Here is an 18768-nt window from a genome sequence, read left to right as displayed (position 1 = left end):
TGAAGGGAAAATACAGCCATAAATTGTAACCATCTCAGCTGGTATCATCAAAACCAAAACTCTGCTACCAAGTTGTCAGGGGGAAAAAAACGCCTGATATCTGAGATCAATGGACCGTGGCTGATTCCCTTCCGCATATCTTTTGAGATATTGAGAAAAGTAAAAGTCTTTAAAAATATTCTAATTAATAAACAAACTTTTAATAATAAAATAATAAAAGTAAATGAAACAGAAAATAACTAATGGTTACATTTTGATAATGAAAGCTCTGTCTGCCAAAGTTGGCTGCCGAACAAAGAAGAGAAGAATTTTTGGAATGTGTAACGCGTGCGCAATAAATCACTTTCAGATAACATTTTGTTTTATGACCTGCGCAATAAAGCTTTCTTAGTTTAACTCTTGAATGTCAGTTTAGGCAGTTCAGGCCTAGCAAACTTTTTAACATCGTGACAATTAGGGCGAGTCAGTGGTATTCTGCCAGTTCGGACCGGTTCACCTGAACCGGTAGCGGAAATCGTGGCTGGCCCTGCCCACCTGCCCCAGCTCTATGACACCCCATTTAGGCACTTTTTTTAACCAAAGCACATGCATGGAAAGCTGAGTGCATGCACGGACGTGCACACTCACATTTGCAAACCGGTAGGGAAGGTAAGTGAATACCACCCCTGGGGCGAGTCCTTCCTAAGAACCAGTGGTGGGTTCCTGCCGGATCGCACAGGATCGCGCGCGCTCCCTTTTGGCGCTAAACCCGGATTGCGCGCTCCCTTTCAGCACTAAACCAGGAAGTACATTCTTGCCCCGCCCCTAGCGACGCGACGACGCTTGCCTGCACTCCACCAGTTCGGCTGGGAACGGAGACATTTCCTCAGCGGAGCGGAGCGCCTGAAAGGGACGCAGGCTCAGCCTGCGAGGCTGCCACCACTCCACTGAAGACATTGCTGAGCAGAGAAACGTCTCCGTTCCCAGCCGAGCTGGTGGAGCGCAGGCAAGCGTCGTCGCGTCGCCAGGGGCGGGGCAAGACCGTACTTCCGGGTTTAGCGCCAAAAGGGAGCGCGCGATCCGGGTTTAGCGCCGAAAGGGAGCGCGCGCGATCCTGGTTTAGCGCCAAAAGGGAGCGCGCGCGATCCTGGTTTAGCGCCGAAAGGGAGCACGCGCGATCCGGTGCGATCCGGCAGGAACCCACCACTGCTAAGAACCTTCTTCCTCTGATCTTTAAGCCACTGAGGGTTCCTACCTCTCTTATCTTACTGTTTCCTAGGCAGAGTCTCTTCCCCATGTCCCCCAAGGTCACCCACCCATAGCATTAAGGAGTGGAAATGATGGCTGATCTCCAAATAGGAATGCTATGCCTTACCTTGAGGAGTGCATGCAAAACAGCTAGGAGAAGAAAGAAGCACTCAGGAGAATTACAAGAGTGGGAGTGGATTTAAGATCAGACTCTTTGATACAGTGCCAGGAAAGAGACAGGCTGATACAGAGAGGGGAGAAGGAGGGGGGAAATCTGGAAAAATAAAATATATTTTTTTCTTCAAAACTGAGAATAGTTGCTGTTCCCCACCCCCCCACCCCCAGAGAACAAAACAGATTTCAAATGAAAATGTTTTTTAAAAAGGCCCTCTGCAAGGCATTTTTAGTGATGACAGAAAAGTCCCATGTAAGGCCAGAGGAAAGAAATGCTGCCTCAGCATGGGCAATGAGAAATGTAGGTCACATAACCAAGGAAATGTCAACCTTCTAAATTCACATCTCAAGGGAAAGAAGCGAGGGAGATATTTCTGAACAGAAATGTGCAACCTTTTTCTATAGAGGAGAGAGGGAAAAGGATTCCATGCTGAACTCCATATTAGTGTTATAATATCACTCCGTATTCAGCAGTAGGTTTCACATTTTGTTGCCACCAATTTGCCCCCTACAAGTGCCCCTTCCACGCATGCGCCCAGCCTTCTGCATATGTGCTTTACTCGTACATGCGCCTTCCGCGCATGCACCCAGCCTCAAAAATGTGCCTAAATAGGAAGGCATAGAGCCAGGGTCAGTGGGCAGGCCTACCCACAATTTCCACTACCGAACTGGCTGAATACACCTCTGTCCATATTATCTTCTAAGGTTCTTTTAATCTCCAGATGACAGCATTCAGGAAGACTGGTCTCTTTGGGCTAAAAGCTATATGGTTTACTTTTTTATTTATTCTTCTATTTTTAAGTCTACACACCAACAATTACTTCCCTGTCTCAAGGATTTTTTTTAGATCCGGTTAGTCTCTGCTAATTGAAAGACCCGATTTTCACACACAGAGACATTGACTTACTCTCTCCCTCTCAGTTCACTGTCCCACTCCAACTTTTCTCCGGAGAGTTAAGGACAACTCACTTTGCAACAGCAAAGATGGCAGAAGGGAAGGGTTATTTAGGAAAGGGAGGGAGGTGTAATCAATTTTACTCCTCTAGAAGTAGGCTGCTCTACATTACAGGCAGTCTTCAACTTAACCGTCATTCATTTAAGGATGGTTCAAAGATACAACAGCCTTGCAAAAAGTGCCTTAGGACCTGTACTCTCACTTATGACTATCACACTTCCCCCATGGTCATGTGATCACAATTCAGGTGCTTTTCAATGGGCTCGCATTTATGACAGGCTGCCATTTCCTGCAGTCACATGATTATGATTTGTGACATTTTTACAAGTTTTCAGCAAAAACATCCCTTGGAATAGCTGGAATCATTTAATGACTTTGTGATTCACTTAACAATTTGCTGTGTGACCACTGTAAAAAAGCTCATTAAAAATCAAGTCTGGTCACAATCAACTTACACCATACTGATTTACAACTGAAATTCCAGTCACAATTGTAGTTGTAAGTCAAGAACTACCAGTATCTCATCAAAAAGAAGACAACTCCTTTCGTTGGTGAATGAGGACAACAGCTGACAGCACTTTCTAATTTGTACAAAATGACCAAAGAAAGATAATGATTCAAAGATGCTTCAATCTTATTTCATGTTGTTGCTTAATTCCCATTTTTCAGTTTATCATTTTTTATGTGTGGGCCTACATATCAATACGGAAGAAAGAGTCTGGCTCTGGAAAAAATAGGGTAAAATTAGAAACAATAGACATTACAGATCTGCCAGCAAAAAGAGCAATTCTGTGTTTAGTTCAGAGGTGGCATTCATCAGCCTTTGACTAGTTCTGGAGAACCGGTAGTGGAAATTTTGCGTAGCTAGGAAAACTGGTAAATACCACCTCTGACTGGCCCCGCCCCTATTTATTATCTGCCTCCCGAGTCCCAGCTGATCGGGAGGAAATGAGGATTTTGCAGTAACCTTCCCCTGAAGTGGAGAGGGAATGGAGATTTTACAGTCTCCTTCCCCTGGAATGGGGATGGAAGGGAGATTTTGGAGTAACCTTCCCCTACCGGCCACAGAACCGGTAGCAAAAAAAATTGAATCCCACCACTGGTTTAGTTCTCTTGCTTTCTCGGTATTGTTTAATGAAATCAGATATAACTTCACCTTCTATGTCCTTTTAGATGTTCCAACATGCAGTGACCCTACCTTCTTCATTTAATCTGATGGAGGAGGCAACAATCTTTGAGGATAGTTAAGGCAGTTTATACAAAGATGAAACATTTGTTTTGTTTTATTTTAATTGGTAACAGAAGGAACACTCCAGCTACAGTAGAACTTCGGTGACTTCCACTGCTGAGAATTCAGAGGAGAAGTGGGTGGAGGAGGAGAAACTCTGTCATGTTATAGGAAAAGACTTATGTAATTTCACATTCAATCAAATAATTGGAGGATGGCCTTGGGACTTTAACCTACTTTGATGGAATACTGTCTACCAAATTCACCAAACTTAAACATGAAAATGAATGAAGAGAATGTAAAACCATATGCTATGAAGAAATCTGAAAAGAATGTCAATGTTACTTTATGTCAAATGTCTGTTTCACTTAAAAACAGAAATCTGACCTTTTATCAATGTTCTGTCCTCCACTATTGATAACATTCGGCTAATTTTGTGATAGTGCTGTGGTCAGGAGAGGAACTGCTTAAAAGCCCATGTATGATTACAGTATTAATACATCATTTCCAGCCGGTGAGATTACATGTTAATTTTTCTGTGTGCAACTAATAAGCGAGAGCAAGAAAAAAAAAGACAGCAAATAAAAAGAAAGGAAATGGCAATGAAGATTATTCTCCTATAGACGAAAAATAAGCAAAACATCTTTTCTAATAGTAATGTGACAAATAACCAAAATTAAACAATTCAAATGTTACAAGTCCATTGGTGGGATTCAGCCAGTTTGCACCTGTTCGGGGAGAACCAGTTGTTAACTTTCTAAGCAGTTCAGAGAACTGATTGTTGGAAGAAATCTCCTTTTGTTTTTTTCCACTTTACAGGGCTAATCCTGTAAGGAAGGCAGGAAGGAAACATCCTGGTGTTGTTTCTAGCCTAATCTTTATTGCCCTGCTTACAGAAACTGCCTCTCCGGTTAACCCTTATTACATTGTAACAGCTAAGGCGAAGCGCCCATCGATGTGAGTGATGTTGAGTTGGCCATGCCCACATGGTCACATGACCAACAAGCCATGCCTACGCAGCTGGTCATTAGGGCAGAGAACCGGTTGTTATATTATTTGAACCCCATCATTGGTTAAAACTCAATAGCTTTGAAAACAAATATCAATAGCAAAAAAAAAAAAAGCATTTCGGCCCCTCTAATATACAGATAGTCTTCAACTTACAACAGTTCATTTACTGGCCATTTGAAGTTACCATGGCATTGAAAAAGTGGCTTATGGCTTGTTTTTCACACTTACAATCATTGCAGGATCCCCACGATCATGTGATCAAAATTCTGAAGATTGGCAGCTGGTTCATATTTATGACTGTCGCAGTGTCCCGGGGTCACGTGATCCCCTTTTGCAACCTTCTGACAAGCAAAGTCAACGGGGAAGCCAGGTTCAACTTAACAACCACGTTACTAACTTAAAAGTGGCACAGCTGTTCACTTAACAACTGTGGCAAGAAAGGTTGTAAAATGGGGCAAAATTCACATTACAAATGTCTCATTTAGTAAGAGAAATGTTGGGCTCAGTTGTGGTTGTAAATGGAGGACTACATGTACTTCAGGCTCTTTTCAAATACGAATCTCTTTTCAAAGTTTAGGTGGGTACTGACCTTAATACGACCTGACCCAAGCTGTGGAGGTAAAGATCTGGATGCAGCTGTTACTCTTGCCCTTGTTTGAGCCAAGTTGCCTGTTTGAATAAGAAAGAGAGAGAAGGAGAAAGCAGCAACGATTAGAAATAATTATTTAAAAAAAGAAAAGTCCCCTTCAAGTGCAATGCAACTCCTGGCAACCACGTAATGCATCTGTGTTGCTTTCGTGGCAACAATATGGAAGTGGATTGCCACTGAGCAAAAAGATCATGAAAACTAGACACTTAGGCAAACTAATATAAGTAACAGCAATATGAACACTAGGTATTTTTCTTAGTCAAACTAAGAAGCATGCTCTCATTGGATTTACAAATTAAACCAATCTTTGCAAATGGAATTAGAATTCCACCCATAAGCAACTCCATCCCAGCCTCCCAGAGGCCCTTTATAAAACTGTCTTTGCAGCAGCCTCTGTAAGCAGATTCAAGTACATATGTTGCTTTCTGTACATAATCATTATCTAGCAAAATAAGAACTGTCTGCAGGTTTGTACGGAAGCATCGTGTGAAGCCATGGGTATTAAGAGCAAGAAAAACAAGACAAATACTATAACTATAATAATGTGTGTGGGGGGGGGAGTGGGTAAATAATATTCAAAACAATGAAGACAGTGAGAAGTGGGCAAAAAAATTAAATACAGGAACTATAAAAAAGAAATTTAACTTAATTTACTTTATGCCAATTCCACTCATCAATCTTCCAGGCCATTCTATCCAGAGGTGGGTTGCTCCCGGTTCGGGCCAAATTGGTAGTGGCGATGGTGGGAGGCTCCACCCACCCACTTCTACATGGGGCTCCCCTTGAGATGCACCCGAAGACTACAGGTAGTTCAGAATGCGGCCGCGCGGGCTATCATGGGGAGTACCAGGTACTCCCACATAACACTTCTCCTGCACGAGCTGCACTGGCTGCCTGTGGTTTTTCGGGTGCGTTTCAAGGTGTTGATTACCATCTTTAAAGCGCTCCATGGCACAGGACCTAGTTACCTGCGGGATCGCATCTTACCTCATACATCCCTGCAACCAATTTGCTCCCACAGGGAGGGACTCCTCCGGGTGCCGTCCACTAAGCAATGCCAACGGGCGGCGCCCAGGAGTAGAGCCTTCTCTGTGATGGGCCCAACCCTCTGGAATGACCTCCCCCCCCCCGATATTAGAACCACTACCGACCTCCGCTCCTTCCGACAGAAACTCAAGACCCACCTGTTCCAATTAGCTGGCCTGGCCCATTTATAGTTCCATTTTTAACCTCCTGGCAAACATTTTATTCTGGGGTAGCTTTTTTAGGGGTAGTTTTTAATGTATCTCCAATTTTTAATTTTAATTATTATTGTACAGTTTATATGTTACCTCCTCCATCTATATCTATATTTATTTATATTTATGTATTTATACTGTGTTTTAATATGACTGTACACCGCCCCGAGTCCCTTCTGGGAGAGGGCGCGGTTTATAAATTAAATAAAAGTTAAAGTTAAAGTTCTGTGCATGCGCCCTAGCGTCACACGCACAAGCGAGCAGACGCACAAGCATGAGCTAACCGGCAGCGCTGGGATTTGAAACCCACCTCTGATTTTATTCTTGCAAGTTATGCCTGCTTCTACTAGATTCATTTGTAAATCTGACTAATTTGGCCCAGATGCATTTACAACTGAGAGCCAGTTTGGTGTACTGGTTAAGGCAACCAGACTAGAAATCAAAACACCATGAGTTCTAGTCCCACCTTAGGATAAAAGTTGGCTGGTGACATTGCACTAGTTGTGTTCTCTCAGCCCAATTCATAGCATAAGGTTGCTACTGTGAGAAAAATAGAAGGAGGAAAGAGTATTACGTATGTTCACTGCCTTGAGTTATGTATAAAAATTATAAAAGTGGGATAAATATAAACAAATAAATAAGCAAATAAAAATATGGAACTCCCCCATTGCTATCATTATTGGCACACACTTTAAGTGCTACAATATAGAGGCTGTAATAAGCATTAGTAAAACAACTTTATTTCAATCAATCTTTATTTCAGTCTGTCAATACAATAGAAATTAGCTATTTGCAAGAACTTTTGAATACACTGTTTGCAGATGTGATATTAACAGTTCAACAGCTAAGAATCGTAAAGAATATTAATTACATTTCTTATGATTTTAAGATTAAATATATTCAACTGAAACTTTCCTATTTATTGGTCAGTCCAGAATAAGTTTTAAAAGGTCTGACTCTTAAGTTTGGTATGAGGATATACTTACACATACTGCATGAGCCTGTCGTATAGTTATGCCATTTGGGTTCAATGTTTGTTTATATGGTATTATTAATATTGTTGGAATATATGAATGTAGATATATGCCATACACCAAAATGTCAGTTTTTATATTACATATAGTTACAATTGTATGAAAAATAATTAGCGCGATAAAGAATAAAGAAGAATGTATATAAAGTTATAATTATGTGTGCTATGAATTATTGTTTTATTGATTATAGAAAGAAAAGATGACTGCTCAATAGTAGGAAGGTAGCAGAACACTATATCTATAGGCATGGATTAAAAACATGTAATGTGCATTTTATTTATGAGCTGACTCTTTATCAAAGTGAAGACTTGTGATTTCATTTTTTTGAGGTCAAGATATAAAGATTTATTTTAAGATAAGGCCAAACTATTATTTCTATGTAATATAAAATGATTTGAGGCTTTTTTCCCTTCTGTTCTCTTTTATAGTTTAGTATTTCTTTCTCTTCCCTTTCCTTCTTAACCCATTCAGTCTTCTTTAATATATTTGTGATATATTCCAACTACTTTCAACTTAATTTTATTTTTCTTTCATCGTTATATAACAATGAACCAGGGCGTGCTCTTATACTGAGACATTTTATCACATCTTTAAATTTATGCAGAGGTAGAGTATTTTACACATATGCAAAAGGGTGAACAAATGCTTACATTTACATTTCATTACATGCCTATAAAATATACATAAAGTACATTTTCATAGTTTTGTATGTGATCTCATTAACATTGGGCCACTTGCACCAATTTATTGAATTCAGCAACCAACTTTTAAGTCCATATTCATACAAATATTCCTTAATTCAGGTTTATTCATTTCATCATGTCCTCTTTTTAAACCAACAAATATAGGAGAGGGGGGAGGGAGGGAGAGATGTAAAACAAATTAATGACAAAATGGAAATTTTGAAAAGAAAGCAGTAGATGTTATAAACAGAGAGATGGGAAAGAATAACCTAGCATTATTGGAGTTAAGAAAGAAGGAATATTGCTTGAGATTCAGAGCAATTCTATAGGATTCTGATGAATACATTAGAGAAAAAAATAATTAAAGCTTAACCAGGTTTTTTTAATAAGATGAAGAGGATTTACAGGCAAAAATTGATAAAGCCTAGAATAATACAAGATTAGCAAAATTAAGAAAAGTCCCAGGGTTGTTTTGATGTACTTTGTCAGGAAAAAGACAAGAGATCAAGTTCCTCTGTAACATTTTAATATAAGACTGAAGATTGATAATGCAGATGTAATTGTGCTTACAAAAATTCTGATTAGAATAAACATCCTTTTTTTTGACTGATAGACTTAAAGAGAAAAATATTCCATTTCAGTGGGATAAACTGGAAGACAGGGTTTTTTTCCCCCCCTTTCAAACAGCGGAGGTTTGACTGAATTTTGGTCAGAAATCAAGACAATTTCTCCAAAAATTCAAAGAAGATATAAATGGATATAACAAACCAGGGGTGTTAAACTTGCGATGACACGTTGTCATCACATGACATATCACAACTTCCCCCCCCTTCGCTAAAATGGGGGTGGGCCTGGCTAGCATGTGACACATCCGGCCCATGGGCATGAGTTTGACACCCCTGTGACAAATGAGTCTTCACAGAAACTTTTACAGGTGCAACAAAAAAATAAAAGGGACAGTATAAAATTTGTATCATGCTACAGGTTTTGCATTTTTTCCACACATCCACAATCTTTTTTCAGTTCATCATGCCACTAAGGAATATTTTCATATTCTATTAGTATAATCCCACACACTTCTTTAGCCACTGTAACAACTCTTTTCTACCGTGCTCCATGCAGTTTCCTCATGATCCTTCTTTTACATTCATTTAACTATTTTCTGATATCTTTTCATATAAGGTTGATACTTCCTCTTCCTGTAGTTGTTCTATTTTCCTTCTTATTTTTCTTATTTTCTTCTGTGTCTTATTTCCTCTCAAGATCCACTTGTGACCCTCCCAAAAAATTGTTTCTCACATTCAAAGCTACAAAATAATCAAATTGATTCAACACTAGAATGAGGACCTTCACAGGGCACAACAGTTCGATACTTATTTTTTTTTTTCAAGAATTATAAAAGCCATTAAAAAAAGAAGCACAAGTGTAAGATTTAAATCCTGTTTACAAAATATGTAAGGTTCAGCTTTGGCAAATTTTCTACCCTGTGTAGAGGTTGGACTAAGACTCCCATTTACATTTACCTGTTTACCATATGTATACCGAAGTAGACATCCTTAAATCAGTTACTTGAAACTGACATTTTCTACATGACTACTCATTACATGATTTTCATTCATTCTTGTATTTTGAATGACCTAATCACTTTCTTTTGTACCCTCTTATCTTGTTCTCACCCATGTACAGTATTTAGGTCACCAATTTAAAAAAACACCTTTTCTCCATTTTTTCAGAAAGTTTTATTATTTTTCCTAATGCATCTTTGGTTCTTTCATCAGAACTATTTGTTGAAGCATGACAATTAACTAAGATCAACCTATAGAGTTCTACTTCCTTATGTATACACAAAAATCCACAAGATACTAATTGATATTTTCTGACATGCATGTCAGCTTGTTTTATCCCTAATTAAATCTAGCCCTTTAATTCCTTCATTAAATTTATTCATTCATTATCACCACAACACAAAATTTATTATTTATTGCCAAAACTATCCAGAGAATTTTATGGCAGGTTACAATCCATAAGGAAAATTTATTTCTTTTTCTTTCCTTTAATTTGTTATGAGTAAAATAAAGCAATGTCAAACTGAATAAATATTTTTGTTTAAAATGCAATTTAAACTAAACTTAGACATCAAAAAACAATTTAAATAATATAATGTTATATATGGGGATGCAGTGGCTCAGTAGCTAAGACGCTGAGCTTGTCGATCAGAAAGGTCGGCAGTTTGGTGGTTCAAATCCCTAGTGAATTCCTGTTACTTGTCCCAGCTTCTGCCAACCTGGCAGTTCCAAAGCATGTAAAAAGTGCAAATAGAAAAATAGGCATCCCCTTGGTGGGAAAGTAACAGTGTTCCGTATGCCTTTGGCGTTTAGTCATGCCGGCCACATGACCACCAAAGACATCTTTGGACAGTGCTGGCTCTTCGGTTTAGAAACAGAGATGAGCACTGCTCCTTAGAGTTGGGAACAACTAGCATATATGTGCGAGGGGAACCTTTACTTTTACCTATATATTTATTTCCCTATATAAACAGGGAACACTAATAGAGGAGAAATTGAGAGAGAAAACTCATGGTCAGACTATGATTGTGAAGTCTTAAATGTGACAGAAAAAAAGAAATCTAGCTCTGAAGAAAAATGTTAGTGCTACTTGACTCCTAATGAAAGAACTTCCCCACATATGAGACAGCAAGTAGAGTTTCTTTGCAAATATTAATACCCTGTTTTCTGAAAATAAAACCGCCTCAGATAATAAGCCCAATCTGGCTTTTGAGCACATGCCCTAAAATAAGCCCTCCCCTGAAAATAAGCCCTCCCCAAAATATTGCAACATAGCAGCAGCCATGAGGTGACCATGCTCCCCGCCTCCTGCACCTCAAAAATAATAAGAACCCCCCAAAAATAAGGTCAAGTGCTTATTTCGAGGGTCAAAAGAAAATAAGACCCTGTCTTATTTTCGAGAAAACATGGTACATGAGTAAGTGCACCCTGGGAAGGGTATTTCCTCAATATTGGGGGATTAACTTAAATATTATTATTATAATATACATTATTCATTAAACATGAAACTTAGCCAACTGAACATTCAAAAATGCATTACAAATACCAGTGACTGGTGCTAATGGTTGATATGGTTTGCTGCCAGCGTCCTAGGTATCAACCAAGTACCTTCTTAAAATATAAGATGTTCCGAGTAGCGCAGTTTTTTGCAGTTCCTCTGGTGTTATTGCAGGAAGCTGCAATTTGTTGATGTATATTGTAAAATTCTTGGACATGGTGCCAAATGCCCCAATGACAATGGGTATCACTGTTACATGCTTCATCCATAGCCGTGTAGTTTCGATGGCCAGGTCGCGATATTTCATTATTTTTTCTAGTTCTTTTTCTTCGACTCTGGCATCTCCAGGAACAGCAATATCAATAAACTGTACACTTCAGCCCTCTACAACTGTGATATCTGGCGTGTTGTGCTCCAAATGACAATCTGTTTGTATTCGAAAGTCCCACAAGATCTTCACCTTCTCATTTTCAATAACTTTTTCCACTTTATGTTCCCATGACTTTCTGGATATGGGTAAATCATATTTTTACATAATGACCAGTGGATTAATTTAGCAACTCGGTCATGTCTAGCTTTGTACTCAGTTTGTGTGATTTTGCTGCATTCACATATTAAATGTGAAACAGTTTCGACTTTGTTGTTGCAAAGTCGGCAGTTTGGGTTGTCAGTGGATTTTTGTATCTTCGCTTTCATGGCATTAGTTTGTACTGCTTCTTGAACAGCCAGTATTAAACCTTCCGTTTCTTTCTTGATAGTTCCCATCTTAAGCCATATCCATGTCAAGTTGTTATCACATTTTCCTTCAATGTTTTTCAAGTGTTGTCCACGCAAAGCTTTGGTTTTCCATCTATTTAATCAGTCATCCAGCTGTTTTTCCATATATTCTGCCTGTTTCTGTTGTTTTTATGCTATTCTCCATTTTCACAGCCTGCAGCAATTTTTCTGTACTTTGGTTCACATTATTATTATTATTATTATTATTATTATTATTATTATTATTATTATTATTATTATTATTATTATTATTATTATTATTATTATTCTGAATTTGAACTACTAAAGCGTGGTAACTCATGCGTTGCAGATAATAGCTTTGCTACTATGTGCTATGACAGCTGCACATTTGAAGTTCTCTTCACAAGATGTTGAGTTATTGATTGATTGGATGGATGGATTATATACCATCATTTTCACCATATAGATAGTTTTTTCGCTACAATCTACAGATTAGGTTTGTCCTTAATCTGTCCTTCAGGGTCTCTACTGGTGTCTCCTTCACTACTGTAAGTCAGTCTGTCCAGTTTGTTGCTGCTCATCCTCTTCTCTTTCCATCTACCTTTCTAACATTTTTTCCTAGTGGACTAGGTCTTTGCACGCATATTGTGTCCAAAGATGGATAATTTGTCCCTGGGCATTTGTACCTTGAGTGAGAACGCTGGTTTGATTTGTTCTATTATTCATTGGTTTGTTTCTTTGGGTGTCCATAGCGTTCTTAGAAGTCTCTACTAACAGCAAAGTTCGAAGGTGCCGGTATTGTTTCTTCAACTTTTGCTTCTATAAAGTGTCATAGGAAATATTATGGCTTGTACAATTTTCTTAAAGGACACCCTCTTTAGTCTAATCAATACAATACAATACAATACAATACAATACAATACAATACAATACAATAGTAGAGTTGGAAGGGACCTTGGAGGTCTTCTAGTCCAACCCCCTGCCTAGGCAGGAAACCTTATACCGTTTCAGACAGATAGCTATCCAACATCTCCTTAAAGACTTCCAGTGTTGGGGCATTCACAACTTCTGGAGGCAAGCTGTTCCACTGATTAATTGTTCTAACTGTCAGGAAATTTCTCCTCAGTTCTAAGTTGCTTCTCTCCTTGATTAGTTTCCACCCTTTGCTTCTTGTTCTACCCTCAGGTGCCTTGGAAAATAGTTTGACTCCCTCTTCTTTGTGGCAATCCCTGAGATATTGGAACACTGCTATCATGTCTCCCCTAGTCCTTCTTTCTCTTAAGCTAAACATACCCAGTTCCTGCAACCGTTCTTCATGTTTTAGTCTCCAGTCCCCTAATCATCTTTGTTGCTCTTCTCTGCACTCTTTCTAGAGTCTCCACATCTTTTCTACATCATGGTGACCAAAGCTGAATGCAGTATTCCAAGTGTGGCCTTACCAAGGCATTATAAAGTGGTATTAACACTTCACGTGATCTTAAGGTTATAAAATAATTCAATAGTAAAATTGTGCCCTAAGACATAGTAAGATCTTGAATTACCTGAATCACCACCGCTATGACTTCAAAGTCTGCTTGATTAATTGAAGAAAGATAAGGGATATGATCCAGCCAATTAAGTTACTTTTAAATACCTTTAGTTTCAAAAGAAAAACAGGGAGTGAAATGAATTAGCATTAGTTGTATGATACAGTAAGTTTTAAATATTGGTAAATCAACTGAATGCCTTGTTGACTGGCTGGAAAAGTGTTTGCTGTGAATATTTTAAGGCTACTCCTAAAAATCGTTTTTGCAGATTTTTTTTAAAAGAAAGAAAGAAAGAGAGAGAGATTTTAAATATAAAAGCTTTGAGAGGAAGGAAGGAAGTGATGTGGCCTAAGCATGTGCAAAACATTCCAGATACATTTCAAAGTTTTAAGTAGTGAGAGGAGCACAAGATGTCCAAATGTTTTCTCTGGCTACATATCTTCAGAGGCTAAACTGTGATTAATAGCATTGAAAGAACCCTTTGAAGCAGGATTGGTGACATCAAAGTCCTAATCCATGGGTGGCAGGATTTTTATAATGAGTGGGAAGCATTTTAACACATTTCAAAGGATTTACAGCATGAATAAACAATAGGCCACTGCAGATGTGCCACACACCTTTCAGAAACATAACACATAAATAAGTTTCCATTTTAATTTAAATGTAAATAAAGTAAATAAAGCGTTAACACTTCTTTTCAGATTAACACTTTAAAAATGCCTTATTTGCAACAAGTTCGTTTTTTTTTCTCTAACTGCTTTTTGCAGAACTTGTGTTAATTCCATGAAGCTATTTTTATTTCTAAACTATAGCTGATGCTATATAACTGGAAAGAAGCAATATTTTAAAAAGCTTATATGTCTCTATATATAATTCTACATATAGAACTCATTTTCTAGGAAGGAAGATTTAATTAACATAAAGAATATTATTGAGAAATATTATGTAGAAAAGACACATTAAAAAACTATTGAAAATACAATGAGAGCTAGCATGAACATAAACAAATTAATATACCAGAACAACAGTTGTTCATAATATTCATAATTCATGATCTGGCAATTTTTTTAAAAAGAAATGGGCAGAAAATCCTTTTGCTCCTCCACAGAATTATTTTTCTTTGTGAAATTGGCTAGCAGATTTCCTTGCATATCTGTATATGACACAACGTAGATGGAGAATAAATTAATTTGCATTGGCAATAATACATTGCAAAATTAAATGGGGAAATAATAATTATTTGATTTGCTGACAAGGAAACAAAAAGGACCATTAGAACCCCTATATTATTCAACCCCCTTGAGTTTCCTAGCACTGCTAACAAGATTTTCTTTTTGGGTTTCCTTTAAATGTACACTTTAAATTTCTCTTTCAATTTTTTTTTCCACCCCACAATCCAGTGGCATGAATTCCAACCTTCACATTTTTAATTGCTAACATGCTCTTATAATAGCCAAGAATAGTGTTTTGAAACATTAGGGAAAAGGTAAAAGTAAAGGTTCCTCTCACACATATGTGCTAGTTGTTCCCAATTTTAGGGGGCGGTGCTCATCTCCGTTTCAAAGCCGAAGAGCCAGCGCTGTCTGAAGAAGTCTCTGTGGTCATGTGGCTGGCATGACTAAACGTCAAAGGCACATGGAATGCTGTTACCTTCCCACCAAAGGTGGTCCCTATTTTTCTACTTGCATTTTTTACATGCTTTCGAACTGCTAGGTTGGCAGAAGCTGGGACAAGTAACGGGAGCTCACTCCATTACGTGGCACTAGGGATTCGAACCAGCGAACTGCTGACTTTTCTGATTGACAAGCTCAGGGTCTTAGCCACTGAGCCACCACGTCCCATTTGAAACATTAATCTTCTATAAATGGAAAATAGAAAAAGTCTTCAGTATTAATGATGCACCAATTTTCTCCATAAAGAAGTTGCAGCATCTCCTAATCATATTATATTTAAAGTATGCTTAGACCAAAGTAATGGCTTTTTTCTCAAATAAGAAATGGGTATTCTCAAAACAAACTGATATACAACAGGATGCTGGATTTAAGGAGGCACAGTACCATTCAATTTCCCTATCATCAGTAATCCGTTTGATTTCCTAAAACACATTTTACAGAAGAAATAATGTTTAGCAATGATTCACACCAAATAAAGCCTTCTACTAAAACTCCCATCATAACCTTCAACTGGGCAGAACAGTGTGTCATATGGCAACAGTTTTTTGAATAAAGATAACCTCAAATGCGGTTAACTTACAGAATGGGTCCAAAATTCAAGACCCATGACTTCCATGAGAATGAAATTTGGAAAAAGGTTTGGGTTCTGCTTCATTGTTATTGGCTGCAGCTGAGCTGCTGGACTGCTGCTGTGGTCACATAATCTTCCTTTTCAATGTTCTCGGGCAATTTCCCAGCCAGTCATGCAATCTCTTGCTCCCTACCCTGCAGCAGTCATTTACCTACCTTCTAGGAAGGGGAAGGAAAGAAAAGGAAGAGGGAAAGAGGGAGGAAAGAATATTTCTGATGCTTTCTGCCAACTTCCCACAGGAAAACTCAATGGGGAAGCTAGTAGGAAATCAAAATTCATTCCCTCTCCCACTGGGTCCCCCCCTCCTCCACCTATGGTAATTCTGCTTTTCTTCTTAGCTAAGGAAATGTTTCTGAAAGCATGGCCCGATGATGTACAGATTGTATTTTTATTAATTTAACATACACTTCAGCCATGCAGTATGAATCTATATATTTTTTCATAAACTCTACTCCGTAGAGTTCTTTTGAGCTCTTTTTTCTGTTTCTAATGAATGTCTACAGGACTGCATTTTAGTACTTTGAAGCAGTACTAAAACATTTTATCTATTGAACTAGTTTCTTATATTTCTAACATAAATAGAATATTTCTGGATTTCTTTGCTGCCACCTAGTAGTTATCCAGATTTTTGCAATGTAGCCCTTTAGTACATAGCCAAGGATTTTAATCAACTGAATGGTTCCCATCCTAAACTGGGCTGATGAAACAAACAAAAATGAGTAGGCTAATGGGAGAGATCAGAGAACAAAAAATACTTTTCTTGCTCAGGCTCAGCAATGCTAGATAGATAGGTGGGTAGGTAGGTAGGTAGATCGATCGATAGATGATAGATAAATAGATAGATAGATAGATAGATGATATAGATAGGTGATAGGTAGATAGATGATATAGATTGATAGATGATAGATATGTAGATGATAGATATGTAGATGATAGATATGTAGATGATAGATGATATAGATAGATAGGAGATAGATAGATAGATAGATAGATAGATAGATAGATAGATAGATAGATATACAGACAGACAGACAGACAGACAGACAGACAGACAGATGATGGATGATAAGCTAGATGATAGCTAGATAGCTAGATAGCTAGATAGCTAGATAGCTAGATAGATAGATAGATAGATAGATAGCGATAGATGGATAGATAGATAGATAGATAGATAGATGATAGATAGATAGATAGATAGATAGATAGATAGATAGATAGATAGATGATAGAGATAGATAGATAGATAATAGATAATAGATAGATAATAGATAGATAATAGATAGATAGATAGATAGATAGATAGATAGATAGATAGATAGATAATAGATAGATAGATAGATAGATAGATAGATAGATAGATAGATAGGTAGATAGATACATACATACATACATACATACATACATACATACATACATACATGATAGATGATATAGATAGGTGATAGGTAGATAGATAGATAGATAGATAGATAGATAGATAGATAGATAGATAGATAGATAGATATAGATAATTTAATTTACACATGTCATTGGACAATATCAACTCTGGGTGGTTCATAACACGTTGATTGGATTCACAAAAAATGGTGAACCATAAAGCAACCATATTGCAGGGGTGAAATCCAGCAGGTTCTGACAGGTTCTGGAGAACCGGTAGCGGAAATTTTGAGTAGTTCAGAGAACTGGCAAATGCCACCTCTGGCTGGCCCAAGAGTGGGGTGGGAATGGAGATTTTGCAATATCCTTCCCCCGTGACGCCCACCAAGCCACACCCAGAGAACCAGTAGTAAAAAAATTTGAATTTCACCACTGCCATATTGATTAGTTTCACATCATATTTTAGCCTCACAAGTTATGCAACCCCGATTACTGAGTCACAACCATCCAGATTCCAAAGGTTCTGCCTTCCAAAAGCAGAAACGTAAGCAAAAACCTTATTAAAAGGAACACTCCAAATCTGTAACTGTTTACTTGGGTGGGGGGGACACCCTATGAACTCTTCTGCAAAGACACACAGAGAAAGACAATATAGTATGACAGTAGATTATTGGATTAAGACTGACTAGATCCCAGTTTAATTTATCAACTAGCTACGGAGCATCCTGGATGACAGGAATGAAATTTGCTGTCTGATTTGCTGATCCCTATCCTGCCTCTGTTGCTTCTGCTAACAGCCACTGGCAGCCCCTTCCGAAGTAATTGGTAACAGAGCCTAGCAGATTTCATACATCTTGAGGCTGCCCTTGAATAGTGTCAAAATAATGGGAAAGATATTATTTTAACACTGATACAACTAATGATAATTTAAGCTCCTGTGTGAGCTGGGGACAAGATAAAGGCAATGTCATGGATACAGGGCGGGGGGGGGGGATGGTGCCAGGATATAATTCTGCTGAGGTTAGTGCCAAGTGATGATTTCCCCATAAAATAGATTATTAAAGATGTACTTTAGCATCCTACATTGCATGTTAGGAAGGGTTTTACTTTTGTAAGTGGCAGGATTTAAAAACAACTATCCTGCTTCCCTGAAAATAAGACCTCCCCGGATAATAAGCCCAATTGGGCTTTTGAGTGCATGCACTAAAATAAGCCCTCCCCAAAAAATAAACCCTCCCCGAAAATATTGCAACACAGCAGCAGCCATGAGGTGACCACGCTCGCTGCCTCCTGCACCTCAAAAATAATAAGACCTCCCCGAAAATAAGGCCAAGTGCTTATTTCGAGGGATAAAATAAAATAAGACCTTGTCTTGTTTTTGGAGAAACACGGTACTAATAGGCATACATTTAATCAAGAGAGACCTTTGCTGAAGATGAAGAAAACATATGCAGCAGAAATTTCTCAACTAAATCTTATTTTAATTCTGTTTGGAGCATCGTTGCTCTCGTTTCCTTGTTTCGCTATGCTATTTTTATCCCAACCTTCAGAACAAGTGCTC

At 38.2% G+C, this 18768-nt stretch overlaps 1 protein-coding gene across 1 annotated transcript in view; it reads right to left on the bottom strand.

Moving 5' to 3' along the window:
- MYO3B (myosin IIIB) overlaps positions 1 to 18768 on the bottom strand; it is a gene marked incomplete at its 5' end in the record, with an annotated part of 314537 nt that overhangs the window by 154290 nt on the left and 141479 nt on the right. Inside the window, one exon of the mRNA XM_081955637.1 lies at positions 5185 to 5264. Within this exon, the coding sequence (XP_081811763.1) occupies positions 5185 to 5264 (80 nt within the window). The remainder of the gene's footprint in view (positions 1 to 5184; positions 5265 to 18768) is intronic.

Source organism: Natrix helvetica (genome assembly GCF_964273705.1).
Source record: "Natrix helvetica genome assembly, chromosome: 1".
Classification (NCBI taxonomy): domain Eukaryota; kingdom Metazoa; phylum Chordata; class Lepidosauria; order Squamata; family Natricidae; genus Natrix; species Natrix helvetica.
The sequence above is the reverse complement of the archived record's forward strand: the minus strand, read 5'-3'. Positions and strand labels throughout refer to the sequence as shown.